Here is a 25854-nt window from a genome sequence, read left to right as displayed (position 1 = left end):
AATTTTCTTAACGACACATTAGAACAATGGATAATTAATTACCGACATTTATGCTTATTTAAATAATGTACCAGTTCTAATAATCACGACAGTGCTATCGCCCTCAATAGGTCACCATCACGTCTGTTTTGCTTGAGTTTCACAGTTATCCAATCAGAGTAGTTCGCGCCCTCAGCTCGCGTGCGCGCCTTTATCATAATCGTAAAAATGTTTTCAATACGTCGTTCACTAAACAATAACAAAATCACCTACATAATGCGCTCCTGGCACAAAACCGAGCCATAATATAACTAATCTTCGGACTGAGAACACATATTGTTGCATTCCGTAAAAATAAATAACAACAAGCCATCCGGTTCCTTCGCATGTTTGAAGTTGAAAAATAAACTATTTAGACTCGAGGAGAGTGCAGTCACTTTGAAAAATGTATCGTATTTTAATAAAATGGATTTTTATGTTTTGAAATATAAGTGTTACTAAGCGACAATAGTTGAGTGATAGTTGTGTGACTTGTGTGAGGAAAATATATTTGAATAAATACTTTTTTGGAACGAAGTAAGTGATTGTTCGTTTTTTTAATAAACAAGCTAGTGGTTGCTACTTCTTCTTAGTAGATATATGGAACAGTTAATTCAATGTTTGTTCGTATACGAAATATAATATATATAAATGTTTATGAAAAGTAACCTAGTTAGGGACGTCTATTTACTCAATAAGTAGGGAAGTCACAAATTATTTTTATAGATATATCCGATAGCTCGTTTATGTATCGTGAATCTATTATATATATATTTATTTTTACTATTATGTAAATAAATTCTTATTAGATTGCATATAATTTTTGGCATTTGAAAAAATACAATAATGTCTAGAGTTAGCCTTCACGTAATCTTGTCGATAACCTTAGTCGTCTAAATTTCTTACATATTTTATTTTTTATATGATTCATTTTTGAACGCAGTAGGAACACCGTAATGTTATTTTCATATCTAAATCGTATTCAACGTTTTTAAAAAATTTTTTTTTCAAAACGGTGATGTGGCAGTGTACTCAGTAATATTAGTATGTAATGTACAAAATATTATTAATATTGTACAATAATCGATATCGATTATCTTTAATTTTAATTTTTCACTAATTATGTTCATTTTCTTAAGGATAAAAATCTTTAAACAAAATTATATCTATTCCTTATCTTTTATATGATGATTATATGATTTTGGGTTTACCTTGTTTATTATTTATTTCTATCATCAACATTTTTATAATTTTTTAACCGTGACTCAATATGTAATAAACTCAACAACCTTAACCTTAACAATTCATATTAAATTAGTAGTCAATTTCTTATTGTCCATTATTCAAATACTGTGGGAACAATAAAGTTATAAGCCATTTTATGTTAACTGAGGTAGACCTGCATTTCCTGAATTATATGCCGGAGCAGTGTGACTTTACATACTTAAAAAAAGATAACTTAGTAGTCTTGACCCCCCATTTCTGACATGGTGTATGTCAGAAATTTGGAGGTCTTAGACACCAATAAACTTACTGTTTCGACCTATTTCAGATGCTTTGGTTATCAGAGAGAGCGAACCTTTAGCACTATACAATGCTTTACAATTTTTCAAAGTTATATATAAAACTATGTATCGTGTTATTAAAACTCAAGGTTTCAAATTACGTTGATTGGATTGCAAAAAGTATGTTGTATTGTGTTACGCTGATGACAAAATTGCCATAATTTAAATAGAATTGCTAATTATATATGTTTATCCGTGTATATAGTAGGGGAGCCCAAGAGGGGATTTCGGGATTTACTCAAGCGCGGCAGATTAATATACAGGGGAATACCTTGTACCCGGTTAAGTACCTCCACCAAATATGAGGCCCATATATAAGGCCGCCCGTGAAGGATACAGGATCAGATTAGTAAAAAAAAATTGATCATCAGACATTCTCGAGCGCGTCAGATTAAGGTAGTGTGAGTTAATTACATCCTAAAAAGTGTATATTCCACTAATCTGACAATTTGAGAGTGACGTAAAGAAAGGGGAGGGCAGCAAAGTTGTAAAAAAAAAGTCATCTTGACATTCTCGAGCGTAGCTAATTTTTTTTTATTTTGAAGGAAATAATTCAAGAATATTGAAAAATATATAATCTGACGATTTCCGCAAGCCGAAATAACAAAATTTCGTCGATAAAGTTCGTGCGATAAACGCGTGCAGCTGCGTGATGCCTACATTTCCTTCTCCGCGTTTCCCTCAAAATTAGATTTCATGTGAATTTGAACCGATGGGGACCGATAGATTTTGAGAAATTTTGAAAAATCTAATAAAATAACAATTTGTTTTTTTGAAAGTGTTTTTTTGCAATAACTTTTAAATGGCTTTATCCATCAACTTCAAAAAACTAATCCATCTTTAAGCTTGAAAAACGACGTCGATCGCCACCAAACTGGTGAAAATCGGTTGATTCGTTCGAGAGATATCGTGAACGAAAGAAAACCGAAAAAAGTGTTTCTATCACATAACTTCGACATTTCATATCGGATTATCGTTTTTGATGAAATTAAATAATTAGAGCTTAAACAATGCGTCGATCGCCGTCAACCGCGGGAAAATTGCTTGATCCATTCAAAAGTTATTGGGGTTTGAAAATTTCAAAAATAGTGTTCTATGAAACTTCTATCAGACTTTCGAGCTGGGAGAACTCAAACGCATAGAAATATTATTTCTTTGAACTCAGCGAGCTCATAAGTACAATTTTAAGCGCCCAGGAATGGAATTGCAGGCATGGCCTTTAGGGTGAACCGTTTTTCTAATATTTTTTTTGTCAGATCAGGCAAATCCCTCTAGATAATCGTCAGATTATGAGACAGTACGTTTAGAATATGAATCTGAACCATATATATCTTAATCTGACGCGCTCGAGTATTTCAAAATGGCGATTTTTTTTTGCACATTATAATACTGGCTGCGAGTTTGCGTCAGCTCGAAATCGTCAGATTATTGAATGAGAGCTTTTTTTTTGGTGCACTTAACACCCCCTTAGAAAACCTGACGCGCTCGATTAAATTTTTTTTTTTTCATTTTTAACCCTTACGTACAACCACCCCCATCATGCAAATGATCAGATTAACATACGTACATTATTAAAAATACGTAGGACATTGATGCTATCAATATCTGACGCGCTCGAGTATGTCCATGCAACAGTTTTTTTTTACATATTTAAACATCTATAGCCGCTTTCCCCACCGATGAAAAGGTATATATCATATAACATTTTTTTCTTCTTATCATCTAAGCTTTGCAACCCAATAGGTCTCCACGACGCTCGAGTAAATCCCCATTTAGCATCGTGGGCTCCCCTACCAATATAGACGGTTGAATATCTGCGATTTTAAATTTATATTACTGTAGATTCGTTTAGTGGATCCGATAGCATAGGCGAAGAAGGTTTTGAGATGACGATAACAGTGGCGCTATAATAAAGGCGTTCAATTTTTTCTTCTACTCTCTTTTCCATCTATTATACCATATATTTCTATATCATCGACTTTTTGGGTCTAAACTCTATTGCAAGCCGGTTTCCTCACGACGTTTTACTTAACAGAGCGAGTGTTAAATGCGCCCATAGACAGTAAATAAATTGGTCAGCCGGGGTTAGACTATAGACGATGGGCTAACGTACTTAAAAATGATACATAAAATGATACTTAATAATGATACATAAATTATTTGCCAAGTATGTTCTTTACAGTGTTGGATTCATATGTATTCACTGTTATAAGACGTTTTGGTGAATATCAATAATTGTTCCTTTAATTTGCATAGATAAAAGTTTTGTTTTGCATTATGTTTACTCAAGTGGTTTCTTTGTAACGTGAACAATGTGTAATTTTATATAAACACGTAAATTCCTGACACGGAAAATATTATTGTATTACAAATGACAAAATAATATTTTTCGCTTCTGATAAACAAAATATTACTAATAATACATGGTGCTTTACACTCACGGTACGCTTGCGGTGCGTTTGCGGTACGCTTGCGGTGTCAAACGGTAAAATTTAGAGTCGAGAGTTGAAGTTGTGTGACTCATGTATGTATGTCCAATGCAATACGTTTTTGAAATACGGAAGTGATGCTCAGCTATCTCTCAACTCAGAATCTTACCCTAAAATATCCCTCGATTCATATTTATGTATTCCATGTATATATTTATAACAGTTACGTAATGTCATAAGCGTTTTTGCTGTGAGGGCATATTCATTAACGACAAAAGGATTATCTTAAAAGCCTAGGTTTGCATGTAGCTGTCGTTATTGTTTCAATACACATATATCTATACATATATATATATAGTATGTATATGTATTGATATATATTGTAAAGAATGAGGGAGTTGCCCTGAGATGTTATTACATTCATTAACATTGTGAAAAATTTATAAGAATGGCTGTTAATCAGCTTGCTGTAAAATACAAGCCTTAGATTTATTTTTGAATATAAATTAGAAATGTAGACAAAGAAACAATAGGTAATTTCATTACTATCATAGTCCGCTTGATTTTCATAGACAACTTGTGCCACTGGGTATTCGTTTCGAGCTCATGATCAACAGTACAGTTAAGTACATAATAATTTATAACCTACATATATACATCAATGTGTGCGGAAATCCAGTTGCGATTCTGATAATGACAAATGAATGCTGATAATGTCATATCCGGTTAGCACGCGATACATTGTTAATATCTATTTACAAATTTTAATTGTGTTACTATTTTATTAAATATGTAGTTAATAATAATTGAACCATTAAAACTTGTATAAAATAACTATTTTGTATTTGTGTAGTGTAGTGGTTTCGTGCGACTCTCTGAGCTCGTAGGTTCGGTCCCCGACTGCGAACCAATGGACTTTCTATGTCCACATTGATCACTTGCAAAATCGATATACCTTACACCCGAAAAGTTGACGGAGTGTGTCAGGCAGATTGATCTACTTGTCCAAATTGACTTTTGGACTGTTAAAATCTGAGGTCTAGCCTCTGGTCTGGCCTCTGGGACGTTGTAGGGTTTTCTACATGTTTTCTTCAGTAGCTTAATTTCGATCACAACTAGAACCTCCAAACACCAGAATCTCCCTTCGTCACATTATAGACTTAGGGAAACAGCAATCACAGGCGTCACAGTACCTACTCTTTTTGACGTAAGTTCATCTAACAAGTACGATTTACCAATCACGAACTATTTTCAAGCTGTAAGTTTATATCATCCTTTCGCATTTATAAATGACATCTCTACCAGGTGCTATATTATTGAAGTGGCTAAACATCGTACAGAAATCCTCGGAACAGTGAGGTCGCTCCGTTAAGCCATGTGAAGTTCCCTAGCTTGTGTGCTTTTGGAAGGAGTTAGGAGGCTGGCTTAGTTAGCCAGGACTTCACGATCTATTAAGCGTCTAAGTGCGGAAACATAGTCCCACATACATACATACATAATCTTGACTGTAAAAACATAAGGAAAGTGTAACGGATGTAAATAATTAATTACGATGAATATGGATTTATAATTTATAACCACTTTATAAAACAACTTTCACTCGTGTCGAGCGCTCGATTTCATACACGGTTTAAAGCCATAAATGTCTTACATTCGATAAATATAACTTACATGTTTTTTAAGCTAATAGTTAACACATATTTGAATATTAGTGCTTGAACCTATCCAAAAAAATAACAAAAAGATTGCTTTTTCATAAATTTATTAAAATATGGACGTAATTTGACATTTCGAGCGCATATATTTTAACAATGTCTGTTTCACAATGTCCGGATAAGTTCCAAATAAGCTATTTATTACTTATTGGTACGATAAACACTATTGTTGCGTTGCTCTACTGTCAGATAGCGCTATTCGTCATGAAAAGTGAAGTTTCTTATTTGCAACTTTTATCTTCCGAATAATTTATGTGTTGCATAGCTTTTTGGTACTTGATCCGTACATTGTAAAACAGACCTTAAATGTTATAAGCACATAGTTTTATATATTTCCCTGTTGTGTACATACTCTAATGAAGTATCCGTTTGCCGCAGTTCACTGTGTTAAGAGGCTTCGATCGTTGTACAATTCTTTTAAACCAATTATATCTTTTTAAATAATAATTGTAATAATTTGTTGTCTATAGCAATTTGGTTCAAAATTCAGGACTTGTGGTGATTTTATATATTTAGACAACGATCATATATTCTCGAATAATATGATGAAAATTTTAGCATTTCTATGTATTTATATTTCTATGTAATAATGAATAAGATCATATCAATTGTATAGTACGATTTTAAATCCTCAAATATGTTTTGGTTGGACAGTAACATAGTACATTTTTTTGCGCGTCGGCGCAAAATTGTGTTTGTCTAAATACCTAGCAACGAACCTGCATAATAATCTGCATCTACAAGGTAAACATCTAATCCAAGTTATGTCATGCTGAATGAAGCTTAAAAACATTTTTAAAGATGTTTTGTCAGAATTTACACTTAAATAGTGTAAATTATATATGACGATCTTATGTCTAAATGTTTTTCATTTTGATATATACGAGATTCATAGTTTGTGTTTTAACCTAACTTAAAATTTATATTAACATTTTAACGCTCATCAAAAAGTCTTACAGACGAAATTAAAATAATATGACGTCAACCAACAAAATTAGTTATCGTTAATATCGAAATCGCTATAAAAGTTACAGGGTAAGCTTAAATGTAGCTTTTGCAAGTAAAACGTAATCTTAACACATTTAATAATTCCTAAATATATTTTTTGTTATAAATACTTTTTAATCACAGAAATGTTAAAGTGCGTTACCCTTTAGGTCCAGACATGATTTGTATACTGCATTACATTGGTTTCCTTAGGGTGAATGTAACTTAGACTACATCGGCTTATTAACACAAAATTCATACACTACAATGAGGGTAGGTAGGTACACTACGAGTACAATGTAGGTAGTTTGTAAATTACGATAAATTAAATTTACGACGATGTTAATTTTGTTAGCTGTTAAAACACATAGCGTTATACTTCCTGGGTTTGAATCACGGCGATGTAATAATTGTTTCGGTGGTTTCACAATATGTAGGTATTATGTATTGGTAATATTTACTAGCAATACATTTATGAAGATTTATTTTTCTTACCAGAATGTCCTGGTAAACGAATACCCAATATTGTAATTGTAATAAAAAATTCCATAATAATTTTATTTGAATGTTCACGTCACGCATGGACTCACTAAAACTTTTTGGGCAACAGGCTCACGCACTCATAGGACATTTTGCACACACAAATTTATAACACAAAAGTAATTATTTATCCCGCCAGCAAAAACTGTAGGTAAAAAATACATAATTCTCTCAAAGTTTTTATCTTATAAGTTTTGTTTAAAATATTCGAATTACGATAGGACATGCCATAGTTATAATATTCTTACATTTCCAGATAAAATGGCGAGACGTTGGGTGGCATTCATAATGCTTTACGTGCATTTAGCGAGTTGCAACAATGAGAACAGTGTCAAAGATCCCACGCCAGCTGTCTACGAGTAAGTGGCAATTCAGATAAAGATATAATAGCGGGGAAGACTGTTTTTTGTATTTGTCCTTTAATAGTTTCGTTTTCAATACTGACAGAACAAAACATGGCGATCTTTGTGAGCGTTGATTAGTTTTGAGTACAATTTAAGATTTTAATTATTGCAGTGCTTATTTCTGTTATACAACATGAATAAGTAAATACAATAAAAAAGTGTTGAAAAATTAGTCTGGTAGTTTGGAAGGAGTGTAGTAGTACAAAAGAAAACATTAATATTTAGCATGTAAGGAATATATATGGAATGTATTTGAGACTAATTTGATCTTTAAATGAATATTCCATTTCCATAATAATATGTCATTACTGCTGAAAGCCATAAGGCTTTTAGCTTTAGAGTGGAGGGGTTATTGATAAAAACGGAATCAAAATAGTTGTTTGAAAGTACTCATTCGATTCAATGAAATTGTGTTTACGCTGAGACGTGAGATAGGTCAGTGCTTTATTGAACGGTGAAATTAGACTGATTGAAGGGCTGATCAATTAACGGTGATTGAGTATAGAAAATTGTACGCAAGTAGTAAGGAATACGGGTGGCTAGTTTCCTATAAAAATGCTTGCACTATTTGTTGTTTTTCAAACGCTAATAGAGATTAAACAATATGGGATTTCAGACCATCGTGGACATACAAGTGCGTGCCTGACGAGGGTTGCCAACGATCACAGTCGCCTGAACCCACGGCAAATTACACGGGAACTGTGTATGAGAGCCTGGATCTCTGCCGGACGATATGTGGCAGATTCGGTGGTATCTGGCCGCGGCCAGTCACAGCAGCATTAAGCTCACAAACCGTAAAGATACATCCCAATTACTTGAGGTAAGGGGCACCACTGCTATTTATCTTATGTATAAAATTCTCGTGTCGCGGTGTTTGTGGTTAAACTTCTCCGAAACGGCTATCCCGATTTTCATGAAATTTTGTGTGCATATTGGGTAGGTCTGAGAATCGGACAACATATTTTTCATCCCCCTAAATGTTAAGGGTAATCCATGCCTAAATATTTTTTCAATTTTAGATATTAATTTTTTTATGACACAGCAATAGTAAATACATATAACCCTGAATTTTCAACCCTTTACAATCAACCCCTATTTTTTATTTTATTATTAAAACTTATGTTGTGAACTCTGAGGTTTATACAGAGAAAAATTCACAGAACAACCTAAAAGATTTCATTCCGGAAAACCGAACAGTCTCTGGGCAATAGCATAGCAAAATGATCCTGTTGGTATGTACTAAACAGGTTGGCTAAGTAAAATCTCATTAAGGAGAAACGAAGTTCGCGGGGGCAGCTAGTTATATATAAATTTTTGACAGTGTTTGATTACATACCTACTGTGTTAGTAATGCAACTTTAATTCAACTTTCTTTACCAGATAAAAACGTTAATTTATTACGCAGTTTTTTAACGCAAGACTTTCCACATATACATTATAATAAATTAATATGTATATTTAATAATTTTAAATTAGATTTAACAAGTCTTTTATGTATATAATGTCGGTTATTATAACTCTAATTACCAACTGGGCTACTTATTATAAAAGTAAATATACAAATCTAAGACGGTATATCTAATATGTATATAAAATCGTGTCACGGTTGTTGTAATTTAATTCTTCGAACGAAAATGAAATGGCTCGACCGATTTTCGTGAATTTTTCTATACATATTATTTAGTTCTATTTAAAACATATTAAGGGTTATCTAAATTATAATTTTAGGTATTTTTTTGTTTTATTTTCTCCATGATACAGCATACAAAAATACATACAACCCTTAACTTTCACCCAATTACGATCAATTTTTTATTTGTATATAAATATGAAACATTTAGATTTTATTTAGTATTTCGATTATGAGTAAGAAAATTTCATATATGTATATACCATATTGGTATACTAACGATCTTTGTGTTCGAAAATAAATAAGGTATGAGCGTCGTTAACTAAAACTTCTTTCGATAAAAGTACGTTGACTCGATTAAAACTCCTGATTAGTTTGACGTTTATTTTCGTAGTCGCGACTCCCTTAACCCAGTTTACAAATAGAAAGTATTCTCGGAAAACAATTGAATATAAATTTAATTTATTCGTACTTTGTCCTGTTTTCACGTGTCGAGCCTAACAGTGATACGTAATTAATTTTCACTTTAAGCGGTGATGTAAAATGTAACCCATATTATAGTACTGAAATCTAGATCATATTAAATAGTAGATATTTAAAACGATAAGTAATGTAATTATAAAAAAGAAGTGTGTGTGTGTGTGTGTGAATGTACACGTGTTAGAAGTTATACTTCTTTGGCGTAACAACTAACAAGATAAAAATCTTTTTAACATTTTTACCTTACAATAGAGAAAAGGCATTGAATACATTGAATTGATTATAACACATTCCTAGTTAAATAAAGTTTATTTAAATATAACAAAAAATATGTCTATATAATTATAAAAATGGACATTTTTTATTTTAAAATGTTGACTATGCTCACTTCGGGGTGCAGTGGTATCCTTCTGTGAGCATGTAATGGAGGCAGGAGATATGCCCATCTCCTACCTCCTATGTGGTGTATTTGAGTGTTATATACCGTTGAGGTCCCGGTAGAAGGCCACAGCTTCCCCGGAGCGTCTGTAACGCAGCTTTGTAGGAACTTCTTGAACTGGTTCTAGTGTTGTACACTTAGTCTCTGAATTGCAGAGATTTTGGTGTGGGTCGATTCCACACCCTGCAACTTTTTCGGGCAGGGGTATTTGGGACTGCGCAAATGCATTTCCACCTCCAATATAAAAAAAGAAAATTAATTTCAGGGTGTCGGATTTTTGTGACGGTGTGCGCATAGTAAAAATCTACTAATTTACTTTACATAATTTTTTTCTAAACGCGCCAATAGAGTATAACTTCAAAATCTAATGAAATTCCATTTTATAAAACTAATAAAGCCTGTTTTAATCCTGTAAAATTTTCTTTTATTGCTCAAATGACTTTTACGACATTTTTATGTTTACTCAACAGCTATACGTAGAGTTATCAGAGACTGAGTTGATTTATTGCGTTGCTTTATTGCTTTTAAGTTCACTTCTAAGCAAGATCTCGTATATATATATAAGATCTCGATAGCATTCAAAAAGAGATGGATTTCTAAGCAATTGCTTGTAATAAATTTTTGGGGTTTTTTGCTAATTTATGAGTAGGTCTAAATTTTATAGAAGTCTTTATTTTATTAAGTAACAAAACATATTTTGAATAAAGCTAAATAGATACGATGTGTATGATTAATTATAATGTGATATTTATATTTGCGACGTAATTTGTATTTAATCTAACATTGTGTGTTATCAATTTCCGCTGAACGAAAAAGCACTACCGACAATTTGTCTAGATAAGTTTACATTATTTGTCATTGAATATAATTATTTTATACACGTTTGACCGTCTCCGTTGTTAATTGGGTATAGTCCAAATAACTTTTTGGACTTTTTTATCTGGTGGGATATTTCTGCCCATGGACACTAATATCGGTTTAAGCCTCATAAGCGTTTATTTTTAATTGATTTTATATAACCGAAGGCATTCACATTGTCAGAGGGCTCGTAAGTACGTAGCCGGCCTTTTAAGAAAAACCTTGCAGGACGAGATTATAGAATGTGTCTCCGGTACGCGTTTATGAGGGTTTACGGGATGTCAGATTATCGCTTATAATACGTATTCGTAGACGATAAATTGTTTCACAGCTTTGGTCTATTAATACAGAGGCAATCGTCAACAACGTTGTTGTAGTTGTGACGTTACCCAGCGTCAGTGTGCCGTTAAAAATAGATAGACGAACTCGAGACACCTGTTATATAATCTGTGTAGTATTTTCGAAGACCTACATTGTGATACTTAGTGCTTGGAAAACATTTTGAAACTACCGCATAATTATAATCTGCGATATGATAATTGAATGAAAAATATTTTGATCACACCTTGTTCAACGCCTACCCTAGTGTTAAGACCAGCGATTTCAATAATATATTAATAGTAAATAATCAATAAAGTTGATGGTGATAATTATACAGTTGAAACTTAGTGCGAGAATGCTATATGGGTTGACGTTAAAAGTAGGTCTTATTAATTGCCAAGTCGACGTTGTAAAACGACCATGATTATGAGACATTTTTATTTATTTACTTGAGGTGTCATTAATTAATTTGCGACTTGAACTGATCTGTCTTAAACCGGGAAGGGTTATAATCTGTTTATATTGGAGATATATCTATAATAAATAGTGGAAGTTACACATATTTAGATAATCAAACGTAGGACGCCTGATAAGCCACGGAGATGAAAATGATTTATATATTGTGCCAATCCAATGTATTTCAATTCTACTGTAGTCAGACATACTCCCAAACCATTAGAGTTGGGGTTGTCTAATAACTAATAAGTTATAATTCTTCCACAAGAATATAGGTGCGTGCTTCTATTTCACCATGCCACCTGCTAAAGGATCTTTTACAATCTGACAATCTTTACAAGGAGACGAATCTTTGTTTTTATGTAAAACATGGTGTAATGGTTGCAGCTCCTTACAAACGTTACCTTGGCGATTAAAAAGAGTGGCGGAGAGTTTATTGCGAGTTCTTCACTTTAATTCTACGCCCTTGATTTGAGAACTAGAACTAAACTAAATGTAAAATTAAAAGCATTTAATGTAAATTTCGTTCTTTGACGTTCATAAGTTTAGATTGTGTAACCTATATGAATAAATGACTTTAACTACGTTGTAGTAGCGGGAAGTATGTAGTATATTCCTTTTTATTCATTAATAAAATAAAATTAAAAATTACGATAGGATCTGAACCAAAAAATTGGTCATATTGCAGCTAATTATTTAAAAAAATATTTTTTTTTTATATTAATCATTTTATAGTACTATCTGTCTATAGAAGCTGATATGGCATTTTATACGCTTTGTATAAAATGTTTATAGTTTTTAAATAAAAATGTCGAGCTACAGATAACGGAGAACACATCAAAGAACTTTAATCTCATTTTGCTTCACAACATGTTCATGAATCATTCTAACGTATACAGTTGCCACAGCCCCTAATTACTATTCAATGGTAAAACTATTATAATTACGTTTATAATGGAAGTAGTTGGATGGTGTTTGCTTTAATCTTTTGTTTCTCACTGCGTTTACGACTTTATCGTGATGCCCACTTTTTTTTGGAATTTTTGTACCATTATTGAAATTACCTACTACATATATATACGAAATATATCTACTGATACTTCACTACTGTGAATAAGCTGTCAGGAGTAAATAGCTGTTAAGAGTTACACAGCTAGCTAACTACGGCGTGTTTAAATGATAATGGATGTAATTTTGTTCGAAGCTTTGGTGAAAAATAGTCAATTATCACCAAATAGGAGTAAATTGGACTTGCATGTAAAAACATCCAATTGTAAATTACTTCTTGCTTTTTTAATATCACTTTAAAATATAACAAATGAATAGAGTGTCTAGTAGACGCTTTACGGTAGGAAAAAACAATTGCAAATCTTGATACGATTCTTCACAAAATATCGTAAAAAAAATATTCTAGCGAAACTAATATTTGTATTGTGTAACAAAAATCCGCCCACTACGATAAAATTAGATTCATTTATCCTATACAAGCTCTTGGACGGAGCCCAGAAAATAAAAAGTGTACGCGAGCCCTTTTAAAAGTGATCAAAGTTCAATGACCCGATTGATTGCGATGTCTGTATTTTGATACCTGCTGACGCACGCTTCACTTGCATTATTAGGAGTACCTTATTTACTAGAAAAAAAAAAAAAAGTATGGTGATTATTTTTATATTTCAATCTGAGGTACTTGCCTCAACTAAAACATTTTATCACAACCATAATAAAATATAAAGGACAGACATAGACCAATATAATATAATAACATATAATAACAACCATAATAAAATGTAAAGATAGACAAGGCGTTTAAAAATATAACCATGTTGTCTATGGCGTTTATTTCATATTAGGATCGATGTTTTTTTTTTTTTCATTTTTTTGATAAAAGTTTTATTTATTTATTTATTTAATAAAAAGTAATCAACAGCTACTTAACACATATATTATTATACAAAACACAAATACAATACACAAAGCCAAAACAGATTACACAGATTAAATAAAAAACAGAAAACAAGCATAAAATTAAAAAAAAGCAACAAATAATACTAAGAATTTATTAATATCTACTACTTAAAAAAAAACTAGTACTTAAAAAAATCGGAGTCTTCCCGCTTCTCCAGGCACTTCTTCACATCTCTCTTCTTGTGGTAGAAAATATAATTTGATTTGAGAGGGATAACTTTAGATTTATCACTCGAACTTGGTAGACGACGAATAAATCCACAATATCCAAATGACTTGAATATATGTTGTTATTATTATCTTGACAAAGTGACTCAGAATAAAAAACGGTACAATAAAATGTATCCCACAAGCCTTATATGGGCAACAAATAGACTAAGTTTCGTTTATAAAAGCAATATTGCACATAAAGTTCAAATCGTGGGCGTCTCGAGGTCATTGTCCTCATGTTTGTTCATAGAAAGTCCATGGTTATTTGAAAATCGAACTAACATCAGGTAACGGAAAAGATTAACTCAAATACCGCTAATAAAAATTATAATACCCAAATATGTTAGTAGGTCACGGTCTGCACATTCACCAGAGCAATATAAAATTAAAAAGACGATAAACACGTTCTGTGCGGGTATTAAGTATATAACGAGAATTAAAATACTTGAATTGTCTTTGGTGATGTTAAATATTGGGTTTTCTGTTATTAATATTTACGCCAAACATTCAAAATGTTCATCCCTATTTTGCCTTAAGCACACAATCGCGCTAATAATATAGACAGTAGACACCTATAGAAACTAATAAAAATAGAAGAAACTATATGAACAAATTCTATCATTCCAGGTTTGATCTAATCGATGCTCCTGTCGAAACGAGAGAACTTTTAGCTAAAATGACTCAAGTAACGGCATCAAATTTAGTAGACGAATGTGATGGCAATGTAACTGATATAGTCAAAACTCCAGTTATTGTCTACATCACTATCAAAACACCGAATACAGACCTAACCTGGAGTACTGATGAATCGTATATGCTGGATGTTCAAAATAAAGGTAAATTTTTAGATGAAGCACTAAGCACAATATTGTTAATATTTGTGACGCAAACGCAAAAAGAAATATAGAAAACAATTGAGGCCAGGTGCTTATTAACTAATTAATTGTAAATAATTCTAATAAATAAGTGCTTTATTTTACAAATATTAATCTGATGCGGTCGGTAAGTATCTGTGAAGGACATTTAAATTCAGGTTTTAGAACTATTAATAATTAGGTAACATGGAATACGTATAGGAGTCGCATATAAGTTCAAGAGATCATGAAACAATAAAAATAATAATAACAAAAGTAATACCCATTTCGTATATAAACAGTATGGAATTAAAGTGACATACAAACTAAATAATTTGATGATTAAAATTTGACAATTACAGAAGCGAACATAGCCGTGCACATATCATCCGAAACAGTGTATGGAACACGGAATGCGTTGGAGACATTCACACAACTAGTCACAGCAGATAAACCAGACTACACAGATCATTATAAATGTGGCCTTCGACTCATCTCGGGAGCAAAGATAAGGGACAAACCCGCCTTTCCTCATAGAGGCTTCATGTTGGATACCTCAAGGAATTTCATACCGATAGATGATATAAAGAGAATGCTTGATGGTATGGCTACGACGAAAATGAATGTGTTTCATTGGCATGCTACTGATACTCATAGTTTTCCGTTGGAGTCATCGCGAGTGCCGCAATTCACGAGGTTTGTTATAGAAATTATTTTGAAGATAATATTGATTATATTAATAAGGTCACTTAATGAAAATATAAACCAACAATATCACTAGAAAATAGTCGCATTTAAATTTGCGTTGGACATTTTAGACATTTTCAGCTGCTCCATAGAGACCTTTGCCTAGATTTGTACAAGCATTGTTCATTATTTTCTTTTGCTTTGTTGTATTCCTACCTATTTGCGACTTCTTCGATACTTTCGTATAGCACACTCTCTGACTTTCGTCCGAGTGTGCCGAGTGCGCCTTCCAAGTTCTTAGTGAAATTGACTCACATGTGTTTATCTTTTTTCTAACATATTTTCATAAGTGTTTGATTGTCCACATCAAAACATGTGTGATGTTTGAGGTCGTAAACAAATTTAAGTTGCCTTAACTTTGATTATATTTATAAATTTTCGGCTTTTTAATTAATACTTAGTTTCGTACGTTAAGGATAGAGCGTCTTATAATATAGGAACAAAAAGTAATATCAAGACTAGGGCGGCGTAGACGCGGCCTGAAAGTGACTAAAGAGAGAGTGCAATGATATTTGATATTGTATTGTAGATACGGAGCGTATTCGGCATACGAGATTTACACGGCAGAAGAAATCCGTGAGTTGATAAGTTACGCACGAGTAAGAGGAATCAGAGTTGTCATAGAGATTGACTCTCCTGCGCACGCTGGGAACGGTTGGCAATGGGGAAAGGTGACTAAAGCTTAAAATATCTACTGTTTATTAGGAGCAGAGATAATTTTAACTGTAAAATTGTAATCCTGTTAATCATTTAAATTAACAGTCAACTAATAAAATGGTTTCGATCCAAGTCATTTGCCTAGCTGTTTAATCATTTGACTGAACATCTTTCAGGTCAGGTTAAACGCCGCCATTTAGTTTAAGGGCTAGGCTATCAATTGATTGGCTGCGATAGAAACATTTCATTGAGAATTATTAATTCTATTTTTTTTAGAGTAGTCTTTGAGCCCTCCCAACGACGCTTTTTACTTTTACATAAAATTAATTGAAGGTATAGCCCAAATTAGATTATAAATGAAATATTTATGAAATCACAGTTGTATTGCACATTTGGATTTCAGGAATATGGTTTCGGTGATCTCGCGGTGTGCGCTAATAAAAATCCGTGGAGATCATTCTGTATCCAGCCTCCGTGCGGACAGTTAAATCCTGCCAATCCTAATATGTATAAAGTTCTTCGAGACCTGTACAAGGATATAGCCGAGATGTTGGCTAAGCCCGCTTTGTTCCATATGGGAGGGGATGAGGTAAGATTCATTCTGATAGTTAAAATTATAGCAGGGAATATTGGTATACATTAGTACTATATATGTGATTAATCTACATCACTATATGGTATATGAAGAATTAACGTTTTTATTCATAGGCTAAAAGAATATTTCGCAATGTCTCATAAATCCTCGTAAACTACCGATGTGTCAGGCACAGAATGTAAATCTAAAATTATTTAATATTTTTAAAAATACACACACTATCCTTACAAGCCAAGCCAATACGATAATGTCGAAATTAAATAAAAATATTAAATACGTATATTCTAATTGTTGAATTTATTTTGCTATTGTTTGTAAGTCCGTAAGTATCATTGATTTGATGTTAGGTTATTTATATATATATATATATAAAACAGCAAAAATATAAATCTAAATGTATAATAAAAAATCCATTAATGATTTACCCTACGTAAAAAATAATATAAATATTGGTGTCTGTGTGTAATATATATAGGTAATTTCTGTGACCAAATCGATATCATTTCTATGTTAGGAACCGCATCGCAATTGTCTGTTCAGCTAAAATTATGTCAAATAATTTCAGGTATTTCTCGAATGTTGGAATTCGACCCAAGATATAGTCACTTATATGGAAAATAAAGGCTACGAGAGAAATGTGGAAGGTTTCATTAAGCTATGGGCAGAGTTCCACTCAACGGCTCTGCAAATTTGGGACGAGGAACTGGCAGAATCCGGACAGAAGGACCAGCCCGTGATGCTTTGGTCTTCGGAGTTAACACAAGCGCACCGGATACAAAAGTACTTAAATAAGGATAGGTAAGGTATTTGAAGACGTATTCAATCTATTTTTACATAAAACGTACAATATTTTTTTCCATTAAAAGTGTCTGGTTTCGATGGAGTTTAGTTTCAAACACTGTAACAATACATATGTATATATCGATATGAACTACTACTACTTATAAAGTTCAAATAAGCAGATCAAAATGCGTATTGATAAACTTCACATTTTAATGTCGTTTAGGTTTACATTAATTATGTTAATCTAATCTAATGTTATAATATTCACAACAATTAAACCAATTTACCGTATAAAAACAATCTCTTATTAGTTGTCACTCATTGACATTTAGCTGTCAAACGTCAGCGGCGACGCGGCAAATTTAAACTAGGTACATATATTAAAATTACTACTGGAAAACTATTTAGTTTTTTTCGTAATGTAATTCTTTCATCATTGAATATTTTGTGAAACTTATTGGTGATGATGTAGATTGATTTCAGTGGCATTATTTATTGCCGATAGATGCTTACCTATATCTTACGATCAGATATTTTTCTATGCAACCAATTTGTTATAATATGAGGTGTTCATTATATTTTTCAGATACGTAATAGAAGTGTGGGAACCTCTATCGAGTCCCTTGTTAACCCAGCTCCTCAGACTCGGGTACAGAGCTGTCTCCGTCCCTAAGGACATTTGGTACTTAGATCACGGCTTCTGGGGAAACACCAAGTATTCAAACTGGAGAAGGATGTATTCCAATGTGTTGCCAGTTGATGCGAACATGTTGGGTGGGGAGGTTGCCATGTGGAGTGAATATGTGGATTCACAGGCTTTAGGTGAGAATAATCTTTTAGCAATGTTGAAGGTTATTTAAATGAATATATATCTGAAAACGATTGCTAAAAATGTATTGTTCAAGCTTAATTATCTTAATAATGGATCAAACTCTTAAAAAAATTACACCGTCCTTAAAATGCTTTAAAAATTATTATAATAATATTCCTTACTTAAATCATTTAGTCGACCGTTTACCGTACTTATGAGTCTATATACTCCATGTTGTGCAATTTAATAATAAAACATCAGTTAAAAATAAGGAATAATTTAAACTAAGATAAAAACACCAGAAACTTTTCAAACACATTTTTTGTATTAATTTATAATTATCATAAAGTGTTGCACATATTATTACATATCTTTTATTAACATAGCTTTTACACATTTAAAGAAAACACTTTTTTACCGGATTGAAGCTATCTATTATTGTAAACTTATAATTATTTAACATAAATTTAAATTTATCCGACGTTTCGCGTGCTTTACAGCGCGCGTGGTAAAATAAGTTTACAATAATACATAGCTTCAACCCGGTAAAGAAGTGTTTTCTTTAAATCATAAAGTGATATGCAAAAGATATTAAAATAAAATTGCAATCAAAACATTTGTAGTATATGATAAATTAAAGCGGAAATTAAAAAAAAAACACATTTCTCTGTCTTTCTGTCAGAATGAAACTAACATGCAATCCTTATAATAATTAAGTTCTCATATAAAAATATTTTGGTTCATATGTTAAATTTCATAAAACTTTTTGCATACTTTAGATACACGAGTTTGGCCCCGGGCAGCCGCTGTTGCTGAGCGGCTTTGGTCCAACCCCACTTCGAGTGCCAGTGTGGCCGAACCCAGGCTACAGCGGCTGAGGTCTAGATTGGCTGCCAGAGGGATACCTTCCGATGTCCTGTCACCAGGCTGGTGTTCACAACATGATGCACGGTGTCTGTAGAATTTTATCTAGGAAGGTTCAAATTTGGAACATTATGTCAAAAATAAAATATTCCGATCTTAAGGGATTAGGAATGACGTGTTCAAAAAGAATTAAGGGACTTTGTAACCTCAAAAATATAAATAAAACTAATTTAAAAAGAAGCATTTGTTCGAGTGTGGAATAATTCTCCGTAGGGATTTTTTTTAAACTAAAACATGGCCAAAGTGATTTAACTATGTATTATTAATTGAGCGATTCAAAATTTGTTTGTGGTATAACAATTAACGAATTGTTAATTAATCGTCGTATAACTAATTGGTGAATTAGTTAATTATAGATATAAATTCCTACTCGCGGTTTAGTAAAAGTTATGGATCAGGGTTCTGTTCTTGGTTAGAAAATATTTCCAAACATTCGATAAAATGACTTCATTCGTCCCTATGCCTCGTCAGAGGACATTACACTGGATAGGGTCTTGAGTTAGAATCTCGGAAATAAAGCTTTTGAAATACATTCAAGCATAACACTATAAGACCAGGATCGATAATTTTTAAAACCAAAAAAAATAGTAGTAGGATGAAACCCATTAGAAAAGGAGGGGAATATTATAAAAATGAAAGGAAAAATAAATTACGGGCGATCTGAAGTCGGGAAGGGGATGGGGGTGAGGGAGGAAGGGTAAAAAACGGTTTTTCTCGATTTCCGGCAAAACTAAAAGTCCTATCGAAAAAAGTCAAATGGCAAAGTTGTAGGTAATAAAAAGATCTAAAACATTTGTATGTACACTTTTTTCACATTACCTCAAAATTTATGTGAAAAATTCAAAAAAACAAGTTTTTGGTTTTGTATTTTTATCTTTAATACAAAAATTTTTTTTTTTTCACCGAAATTTGGTGAAAACTTACCTTTTTATGTCCCACATACGCTGTAATTTAATTGATTAAAAACATTTATATTTTCAACACTTTTCTTTAATATCGAAAAAACACCCTTATTTTCAATAGAAAATTCATCCGTCAAAATCAGCTTTTTTCATAAAGTCTGAATGTGCTCTGTTCGTTGAAATCTCTACTTTCCGATGGTGAAAAAATGTATAAATATATAAAATATATATCGTAAATATATTTTTAATAACAAACTTATGGCAGATTTTCATATATATTTTATAAATTTCAAATATATTTCAGATATATTCAAAATCTATGAAATATACATGAAAATCTTAGTTATATTAAAAAGTTAGTTATTAAAAATATTTTTATTATACATTTTTTTTATATATTTTTACATTTTAATAGATTTTTAATATATTTATAATATATTTTTTATACATTTTAACATTTATTTCTTTAATATGCTATCAAAAAGACAAAAACCAATGGATAAGTGATTAGAATTGAAGATAAGGTAATTCTTTTTCGAATTCGAGTTTTTACAAATGTTACAATAGTAACATATTTTTTTTCACCATCGGAAAGTAGAGATTTCAACGAACAGAGCACATACAAACTTTTTGAAAAGCGGGTTTTGACGGGTGAATTTTCTATTGAAAATTAGGGTGTTTTTTGATTAATTCAAAATAAGGTGAAAATAAAAATATTTTTAATCAATTAAATTACAGCGTATTTGGGACATAAAACGGTAATTTTTCACCAAATTTCGTTGAAAAAAAATTATTTTTGTAAAAAATAAAAAAACAAAAAACCAATTTTTCGCATAAATTTTGAGGTTATGTGAAGAAAGTGTACATACAAACGTTTTAGATCTTTTTATTACCTACATAATGGCTTTGCCATTTGACTTTTTTCGATAGGACTTTTAGTTTTGCCGGAAATCGAGAAAAACCGTTTTTTACCCTTCCTCCCTCACCCCCATCCCCTTCCCGACCTCAGATCGCCCGTAATTTATTTTTCCTTTCATTTTTATAATATTCCCCTCCTTTTCTAATGGGTTTCATCCTACTACAATTTTTTTTTTTCACTTTTTATTAAGTGCTTCTACCCTGGTCTATATAGACTTTGACGTTTTTAATTCTTCTGTGCATTTTTTTGATTTAGAATAAAAACATGTACATAATTTAATCCTAATTAAGATTTTCTATGTCATAGGATAATTCAATTAATTTTTTTGTTATTTATATTTAATTACTAGATATATAGCGACAAAAAACTGACTATATACAAATATATATAAACACATGTCGCCCCCAAACATACGATGACTGAACTGTTCCCTGAGTTGGTACGATACGATAAATCAAATTATGTATTCCAATATTCCAATCTACCGCAAGTGCTTAGAAACCTAAAACTTAAATATTTTCCGATTCCGATAATATTACATACATTGTTAAGCCAGAGAAATTCAACGTGATAATCATATTATAGAATATTATTACTTAAAATTTAGAAGGAAATGAAACAAAATGCGTTCGAATACAGTTCAACTCTTTAACGCGTTTAACCAGTGCTAAAGGTTTGTTTAAAAAATATATACCTTAGATTTGAAAACATGAATGGTAGTAAAATATCTAAGACTGATGATACTGGTGTTGACTTATATTATTTTAACGTCAGTATTTAAAGTGTAGCTTAACGAAATTTGTATGCCGCAGCTAACTAGCTAAATAAGCCTTTTATATAACGGGCTAGCCCTCTAACTGTACGGCGCCGTTTAACTAGCGGCCTGAAAGATATTCAGTCTTAGCGTAGTAGCCTGTTAATTGAACGGCTTATTAAGCTAATTGGGTGCGACATAAACATATAATTGTTAATGTATTTTATAAAGAATTATTTCGGAGATTGTTTTCGTATCAAATTGAAGGATTTGTCTAGAACAACATCGTAATTATATTTTGTGAAAAATTGTCACAACACTTGGAGGGGGGTCGAGTTTGTTTTATAAGCGGTTCGCAGTAAATACAATCTACATATAGGTACAGAAGATTCGTTAAAAATAGTCCGCTATGTACATACATATTATAATTTTACAGTGACTGGGTCGCAAGACTGTTTTACTTTTTAGCTTATGCGTGGGTCGCGAGATAAAAATGGTTAACGATGGTCTAGTACTATTAAAGTATTTGTACTTTGTGAATAATTGCCAGATTAGTCTAGTCTAGATTTCAATCCAAAAATATTAAAAATAAAAAAGTTTGTTAAATAAGGAAAAAAATTACCTAAACAATGAATCAACCCATCACTTACAGCAGACATAACTTTCTCTATAAAGAGTTAACCTTTAAACCCATATTCATAAGAGTTATGCTGATTTCTCGTACTCTATACATTGTTTTAACTGAAAATCTCACCTCTTTTTTTCTAAATGTGTTTACGCTGAGTTAAAAATAGATGCAAGTATTCTGTATGCTAATAACAATTTTTCATATAATTATATGGTCCTCCTGATGCTGCCAGTAGTACTTACAAATCAAACTTCATTTAATTAACGTCTCTACAGAGATTTATTACTTAACTTAGAAATCATATTTATATTAATTGTTAATTTTTGTATTAAGCATTTTTGTACGAAAAGACATTAAATATATTAAAACTAAATCTGTCTTTTATTATTTATTCTCTACTAAAAATAACATGGTATTAATACTATATTCATTTACATCGAAGCACTACCCGCTATCTACAACGGCTCAAATACGTGTAAAAATAAATATCTACAATACACAATAGAATGACTAGAAATTATTTTTTCAACTACACTTAAAACGTTTACTATTGTTATGGTATCTTACAGCATTGTTTTTTAAATTGAAGATGCAAATATATATTTTCCTATACACCAGATGTGTGAAAGACTGAAGTCAGGGGAAAACACACGCATCACATAGCAGACGATAGATATTGTCTGAAGTCTAGAATATTTGATAAAATTGTTCAATGTCAACAAAATTCACATGATATTACTCCTCATATTACGGTCATTAGGTATGTTTTTCGCAGTTCCCATACTAAGGTCATTCGGCACTAAATCGTGAAGCACGGTGTCACCGCGAAATATACTTGTCGCTATTCGATTCGCTAGTCTCTCTGACTCTCTCAGATCGTCGTCTTTAGAGTGGGACGTAAGATCTATTTCTGAGTCGCTGTCACTGTCACTCTCTTTGTCTCTTCTGCGATATGCTAAGTTTTGTGGCTCTTCTGGTACACAATGGCAATTGTTTTTTGTTGGGACTCGTAAGTCTGTTGGAACGATGTCTGTACTCTCCATGGGAGGCATCATCAGAGGGGCGAAGTATGGTTGTTGCATCATCCTTCCATCTTCCGTTGGGTAAGGCATTGGTGGCATTTCGTGTGGTGGCATTTGTGGTGGGTGTTCCTGTAAGCCATTATACATTTCCGGTCGAGGAGACTTTAGCTCGCCGTTATTTTCTAGGTGCGGTTCGGGTGATTTATTCGATGGCGAATCAGTGCGTTCTGGTGAAGAGTCAGGAGGTTTACCGTGACCTGAGAAAATAAGAAATAAAATATATGATGACGATTTCAACAAAATTTGTTCAATTATGAAAGCTCTAATAAATACTGGAGTATCACAAAATAAGCTTTAACACAACTTGAATTATTATAATGGGAAATTTTTATCACGATTTGTAAAAATCATCTACATATAAAAAAAATTAAAACGTCATAATATCATAAAAATACATCCTCTTGTATTTTTACGATACGAAATAAATATTTCTATACAAAACTTTCAATTATATAAAAAGTATGCCATTAAAGCCTCCGAAAAGAAACTTTATCACTATATATTTTCGAAGAACGGAAGGCTGTAATCATACTGCCTATGAAAGAAAAGCTGGTAGAAAATATCTTGCAAAAATCCAATCTATGATCTGATCTAATCATGGCATTTGATCAGTTACTTATCTTATTTACAAAACGGATAGGCGTAACTAAGACACATACCAGGCATTCCTAGAGGTGGAGTCCCTAATCCCAGACAACGCATTCTCCACGCGTCTTGAAGAAGTTGCAGTCGCGCCTGTTTCCGCCACTTCGCTCTACGATTTTGGAACCATACCTTAAAGTAAATATATATTTTCAGAAATTTAGAAGAAAGTAGAATAAGAATTAATTTATTAAAATTTAAAAAATACATATCAATAAAATATATTTAGCATTTATTCTTATATAATATAGTTTTAAGAATCGTTTATTATACGAAATCAATAACAGAGTATTAAGTGATTTTACGGACATTTTTTAATAACGCATAACAATTTGTTTTTGTTTGTAATAAATAATATGTCTATGTCTATGTCTATGTCTAAATTTAAAAGAATGTACAGGCTATAGATAGATATTTAGTCCTTATTGTTTTATTTGCATTTTCATTAAGGTCTACAGAAAAAACTCGAAAAGATTGATGACTTAGCTTTTGGCATTTAAATTTTGTATTAAACAATCTAGGATAATAAAACAGATAAAAAAGCAGACGGTGAATTATGTGGGTGAAATTAATTTGAGCGGAAATTAATATCGTAAAAGTAATTATTTTTCTGTAAGCACTAATATCTATTGGATACAATTTTGTCGAATATATTTATTATATTGTGATTATATGTATTTTTGTTTCGCCTACAACAATAAGTAAAATAATGCCAGTTTAATAAATTACAAACTCGGAACTCACTTGCACTCTCGCTTCCGACAGACTTATCCTCAATGCAACCTCCTCTCTTAAAAACACATCAGGGTAATGAGTTTTCTGAAACAACGATTCTAGTTCGCTCAGCTGTTGAGGTGTGAACGTCGTTCTATTGCGTCTTTGTCTTCGCCGTCCAAACATGTACTCAGTCAGCAAATCACCCGGCAGGGGTGACAAATATGGTCCTGCCATTGCGCTAAACACTTATTACACGACTAAAGAAACTGTCTCATTTTTTGCGTGTCACAAGCACAAAACTTCTTCACGAATATCACAGTATAAATGATCTCCTATGCGAGATAATCCGTGCTAGACTGTTTGCGTTTGCCGGGATGCAGTGGTGAAAATCCACCGGGCTCCTCCCATCGACAATAGACTTGAGGTGTGCGATTGGCTGAGCGCGGTAGGGGCTGGAGAAAACAGCCAATCACGACACTGTGTTGAGGGTAGTATTTCGAATAGGTGTAGATTAAGTTATGCCCGTAAATATAAATTCTGTATAAACGCGGTTAATTTAACTCCGTGCCAGTTAATGAGATATCGGTTGTCAATGCTCTAATTAAAATGTAATTACGAATGAAGTTATTAATTTGTCAGCTTATGCAGATGTGTAAATGGGGTTTAATGTTAGAGTTTTAATTAATTGGATTTTAAACCTTACTTTGATGGGAAAAATATACGGATCTTGTAAATTACACTCTTCATAGCGTGATTGATACTTATCATCATATTTCTAAATATTATTAATTATTATTTTCAAGTTATAGTCAAGACAATATT

At 32.1% G+C, this 25854-nt stretch overlaps 2 protein-coding genes across 3 annotated transcripts; one reads left to right on the top strand and one right to left on the bottom strand.

Annotated features, from left to right (window-relative positions):
• Positions 1-142: 142 nt before the first annotated feature.
• On the top strand, positions 143-20155 carry LOC110998068 (chitooligosaccharidolytic beta-N-acetylglucosaminidase). 2 transcript variants are annotated; one of them, XM_022266501.2, is made up of 11 exons: positions 143-555; positions 7511-7613; positions 8275-8478; positions 14645-14853; positions 15234-15567; positions 16148-16289; positions 16679-16864; positions 17436-17668; positions 18240-18475; positions 19244-19448; positions 19490-20155. In XM_022266501.2, the coding sequence occupies exons 2-10, from the start codon at positions 7516-7518 to the stop codon at positions 19423-19425; spliced, it is 1824 nt and encodes a 607-aa protein (XP_022122193.2). In that variant the 5' UTR covers positions 143-555; positions 7511-7515; the 3' UTR covers positions 19426-19448; positions 19490-20155. The 2 variants fall into 2 exon arrangements, with proteins under 2 accessions (XP_022122193.2, XP_022122191.2); XM_022266499.2 differs by having other exon boundaries at positions 19244-20155.
• Positions 20156-22727: 2572 nt separating this feature from the next.
• LOC110998083 (homeobox protein aristaless) lies at positions 22728-25405 on the bottom strand. The gene is made up of 3 exons (XM_022266526.2): positions 25060-25405; positions 24333-24447; positions 22728-23870 (listed from the first exon to the last, which is right to left on the bottom strand). Exons 1-3 carry the CDS (start codon positions 25264-25266, stop codon positions 23317-23319), a joined length of 876 nt encoding a protein of 291 aa, XP_022122218.1. The 5' UTR covers positions 25267-25405; the 3' UTR covers positions 22728-23316.
• Positions 25406-25854: the final 449 nt, after the last annotated feature.

The sequence above is a fragment of the Pieris rapae genome, chromosome 16 (assembly GCF_905147795.1).
Source record: "Pieris rapae chromosome 16, ilPieRapa1.1, whole genome shotgun sequence".
NCBI lineage: Eukaryota > Metazoa > Arthropoda > Insecta > Lepidoptera > Pieridae > Pieris > Pieris rapae.
This window is presented reverse-complemented; position numbering and strand designations above follow the sequence as displayed.